This window comes from Diaphorina citri, unplaced genomic scaffold (genome assembly GCF_000475195.1).
Source record: "Diaphorina citri unplaced genomic scaffold, Diaci psyllid genome assembly version 1.1 scaffold991, whole genome shotgun sequence".
Lineage (NCBI taxonomy): Eukaryota > Metazoa > Arthropoda > Insecta > Hemiptera > Psyllidae > Diaphorina > Diaphorina citri.
In genome coordinates, this window is record NW_007378422.1 from 9,994 (window position 1) to 14,704 (window position 4,711).

Here is a 4,711-nt window from a genome sequence, read left to right on the forward strand (position 1 = left end):
TACATTATTTCATAGGTAATTGTTTTATTAGGCTATTCTAGTTGGGTTAAAAAGTAGTGTACAATGTTATTGGGTGCTACTGATACATGTACATCTTCTAATTTCTAATACATTTAGAACTTACTTTAGACTTTTTTAAAGAATTTCTCCATCTGTTTACAAAAGTGCACAGAACAAAGATACATATTTATCCATAGGGAGAGTAAGCAGTGATCGCAAGCATATCTAGGAAAAGCAATCAAAATTGTCTTTAAGAACTTCTATTTTTAGGCTCTAATTTCCTCCCCTTGTCATCTGTGACGCCACGACACTGTATAGCCCCAAAATATTCTCCCTTGTAATCTGTGACGCTTCGACAAGGAGTAATTTTTAAATCGTGATGGGGATAATCGTACTCTGTATAACCCCAACCTATTCCTCCCCTTGTCATCTGTGACGCCACGACACTGTATATTCTCCCTTGTAATCTGTGACGCTTCGACAAGGAGTAATTTTTAAATCGTGATGGGGATAATCGTACTAAGCGATTATAAAATAAGTGCTATTTGCCCTGAGCTTCACTATGAAGAATCTGTGGGAATCGAACCTGGAACCCTGGAATGTAAACCCGTGGCTTGGATCTCGTAGTTTCTCTGAGAATCTGTTGACCATTTTAATACTCGTAACAAGATACAGTTACATAATAAACAGTAAATAAATTTCCCCGTACTTTTTTAATAGAAAATCGATCGTTAAATTATGTAACCAAGTCCATAAATGAAAAACTAATCAAAGTCCTGTCTTGTACCTACTATGTCCAATTATTTACCTATTAAAGATATTGATCTTGTATACTATTAGGTATTTACCTGTTATCGATAATAATACTTTGCCCATCACTACATACTTTAAATTTTAAATATTGCAGTTTCTTTTGAGGTACCTATTTTAATTTTCTGCCTATCTAGTTGCATAAGATTGTTCTAGAGTGGATTTTTCCTTATTGGTGAGTCAACAGAATCTTACAAATACAAAGTCATGAGAAAATTATTATGTAATTAACTATTATTATGTAATTTGAGCTTATAATAGTGATGAAGGTGCTTCCAGAAGAAATTAAAATTAATTTCACGAACAATCTGATCGTAGAGTACCCTATGTCTAACAATGTTAAATAGGCTATGTTTGTAATTTAAATTTTATTGTTACGCCTATAGATAAATATTTATTTATTGCTCAAGATAGATTCAATATGGTTAGATGTGTGTGATATCCGATAGATGCATATTTATTGTATTAGATAGTTTGGTAGGATCCTGAATTTTATTTTATAGTTACTATGATTTTTGGCAGCACCCTTTCGGTCTTTATACTACTCCTTTATTAATTTTCCTCCCTAAAAATTCTTTCACTTTGACCATTTTTAATCGGTTCCACAGAATTTTAATAGAACTTTGACCATTTTTAATCTTTCGCTAACGAACAATTCTTTCGCTTTAATTACTATTTCTAAGAATCCACACAACTTTTATAACTCTCTTTCTAGGGGTATAATGGTATATTTCTATCAAGTCTTTCATGGTACATTGCTTAGTTGCGATCGCTGCTAGATTTCATTTAAATTCACGCTACAGATTTTTGGGCTTTAGATTATAGGCATACCTTTTAGGCATACATGCAGGTTAGACAAGCTAGATATTTATAGTAACAGGCACTAGAATTTGCTTCGACACTTCTATTTTGCTTCCGAATATTGCGAATTTCGAGTTTTCCACGCTTTTTTACGGCTTTCATGCTTCTTTTTATACTAGTTTATACGTTTTGACAAATTTTAATTCGAGATCTATTAGGTTGACTAGGCTTTTGCATTTAGTTTTTTGTTGTAAAAAATATATGATTTGAAACATGATTTTGATTTTAGAAAATTGCATACTCTTTTTGTTTTATATTTAGTTTTTCTCTAAACATTTTTTTTTTTTTTGACATACATATATGTATTTGTTGTCCTAGACGGGCAATATTGCTTTCAATAGCTACACATGTACCTATTTACATATTTTAATGATATCGCCAGGCAATGTTGCCTTTAAAATGGGAATGGAATGTTTGTCCCCTCGATTTCCAATTTGGGATCATTATTGAAAAATAATGTATATCTCCTCTCTACCACTCTACCTACCTTTATTTTTTCATCAAAAAATAGTAGAATGAGTTTCTGGTGGATTAACATTTTAAAAATGAAAAATGGTAAGTTGAAAATTTTGCTAACCAAAACTATACTAACTCAAATTATTATTTTAATTAGATCTCTAAACATTTTTTTTTTTTTTGACATACATATATGTATTTGTTGTCCTAGACGGGCAATATTGCTTTCAATAGCTACACATGTACCTATTTACATATTTTAATGATATCGCCAGGCAATGTTGCCTTTAAAATGGGAATGGAATGTTTGTCCCCTCGATTTCCAATTTGGGATCATTATTGAAAAATAATGTATATCTCCTCTCTACCACTCTACCTACCTTTATTTTTTCATCAAAAAATAGTAGAATGAGTTTCTGGTGGATTAACATTTTAAAAATGAAAAATGGTAAGTTGAAAATTTTGCTAACCAAAACTATACTAACTCAAATTATTATTTTAATTAGAATGATATATTTTAAAGAGTATTGTGATAAATAATTATTCTATTATATTAGACTGTATCTTGTTTTCCATCAGGGATGTCCTAATCCATACCAGACATCAATATTCATAATACATGGTATGAAACTATAAATGCATTTAATGACGAAAAAAAAAAAAAAAAATCTTACAGTAATGGATAATTATTTTTCACAACAATTATTTTACTATTTCTGTTGGGTTTTGATAGTAATGTGACGTCTGGAATGCATTTAATGACGAAAAAAAAATCTTACAGTAATGGATAATTATTTTTCACAACAATTATTTTACTATTTCTGTTGGGTTTTGATAGTAATGTGACGTCTGTTGACATGGTTTGGTTTCTGTGCAGACGCCCCGCCACTACGTTGTAACCGACATCGCCGACAGGCCCCGCAGAGCAGAAGAGCAATACTCCTATTCCTATTCCTCCACCACTGAAAAGTCCTCGGCCTCTCCTTCCTCCCGTGGCCCCCCCACTAGGTCTTACTCTAGCAGCAGCGAGACTGTGCGCAAGGCGACAGGCTCCGGCCCTGGTAGCTATAACTACACTACTGAGCGTAGCAGCCGCACTACTGGTGACGGCCCTGGAGGTTACCACTCCTCATACTCGTCTACCACCTCTGGAAGACTCCCTGGAGGCACTTCCTACAGACACTACTCTTACCGCGTCTAGAAACCACCAAAATTTCAACCACCCCCTTTACATATGCCAAAAGTAAAATTTTCTAGTCTGTAGGTAAAATCTTTACCCCTTCAATCCAGTAGGATATTGTCCCCCTGAAACCAAACTTTTTTTTTTTTTTTTTTTTTACCCCAAAAAGATGATCAAATATTAAAATTCATTTTATTTGTTTACATTATTTTTATTTATTTTATTTTTTTAGTTAGAAAAAATTTGCATTTAGACGAAAAGTTAGCATTTATTTTTTTACGTTCAAAACAAAATTCACAGAAATTCTAGGAATTTGATGCATGACCATGCATAAAAGTTTTTAAGAAGTCTTTCAACCCTAAAATTTTACCTATATTTTTAAAATTTTAATTTTTGGCTGTTATTTGATATGTTTTCTTTAGAAATCAAATATAAAATATATTCTTTAAGCTTTTAGATATAAATTATTATTTATTTATATTTATTTTTTCATGTTTAGAGGAAAACTAAATATAAAACAAAAAGAGTATGCAATTTTCTAAAATCAAAATCATGTTTCAAATCATATATTTTTATGTTTAGAGGAAAACTAAATATAAAACAAAAAGAGTATGCAATTTTCTAAAATCAAAATCATGTTTCAAATCATATATTTTTTACAACAAAAAACTAAATGCAAAAGCCTAGTCAACCTAATAGATCTCGAATTAAAATTTGTCAAAACGTATAAACTAGTATAAAAAGAAGCATGAAAGCCGTAAAAAAGCGTGGAAAACTCGAAATTCGCAATATTCGGAAGCAAAATAGAAGTGTCGAAGCAAATTCTAGTGCCTGTTACTAATAAGCTTTTTTTATGGAGGTACCTAACGTACCGCAGCTCCTTTTTACTTTCCTTGTCTATAAAGAAGGAAAGTAATGTAGGTAATGGGCTGATTTTTCGTTCGGTTAAAAAAAGCAAACTAGAATCAAAAGGGAAAGTCGACACTCGAAAAAAATTAGACAAGTCTACTGAGGAAAAATATTAATATTGTTGGTTATATTGAATTTAATTTTAAACTTGGTAAGTCAAAATGTAGGTGGCAAAGAAAAAAGTGAAATTTTATTGAAAACTACAGGTAAAAAAACAAAAAGGGAAAACTAAAGAGTGTCTGTATCTACATCGGAAAAATATTCATCTTATTCCTGTGTCGATCGTGTTAGTCGTATGAAAAAATCGAATAAAAAAGGCTCAAAAAACTCTAATATTAATAGTCTAACAAGAGTTTTTTTGAAACGGCCATACTCAAAATGAATTAGCCAAGTGTAAGCTGTAAAGATAGCTAGATAATACCTATGTAACCACTTTTACATACCTTACTTGTGACATGCCATATGCGCGCGATACACGTCCTAGGCATCAGCAAT

At 31.6% G+C, this 4,711-nt stretch overlaps 1 protein-coding gene across 1 annotated transcript; it reads left to right on the forward strand.

The window, feature by feature from the left end:
* Positions 1-2,565: 2,565 nt before the first annotated feature.
* Positions 2,566-3,470, forward strand: LOC103513598 (protein anoxia up-regulated). The gene is made up of 2 exons (XM_008478444.3): positions 2,566-2,575; positions 2,994-3,470. The coding sequence occupies exons 1-2, from the start codon at positions 2,566-2,568 to the stop codon at positions 3,326-3,328; spliced, it is 345 nt and encodes a 114-aa protein (XP_008476666.1). The 3' UTR covers positions 3,329-3,470.
* The last annotated feature ends 1,241 nt before the right edge of the window (positions 3,471-4,711 follow it).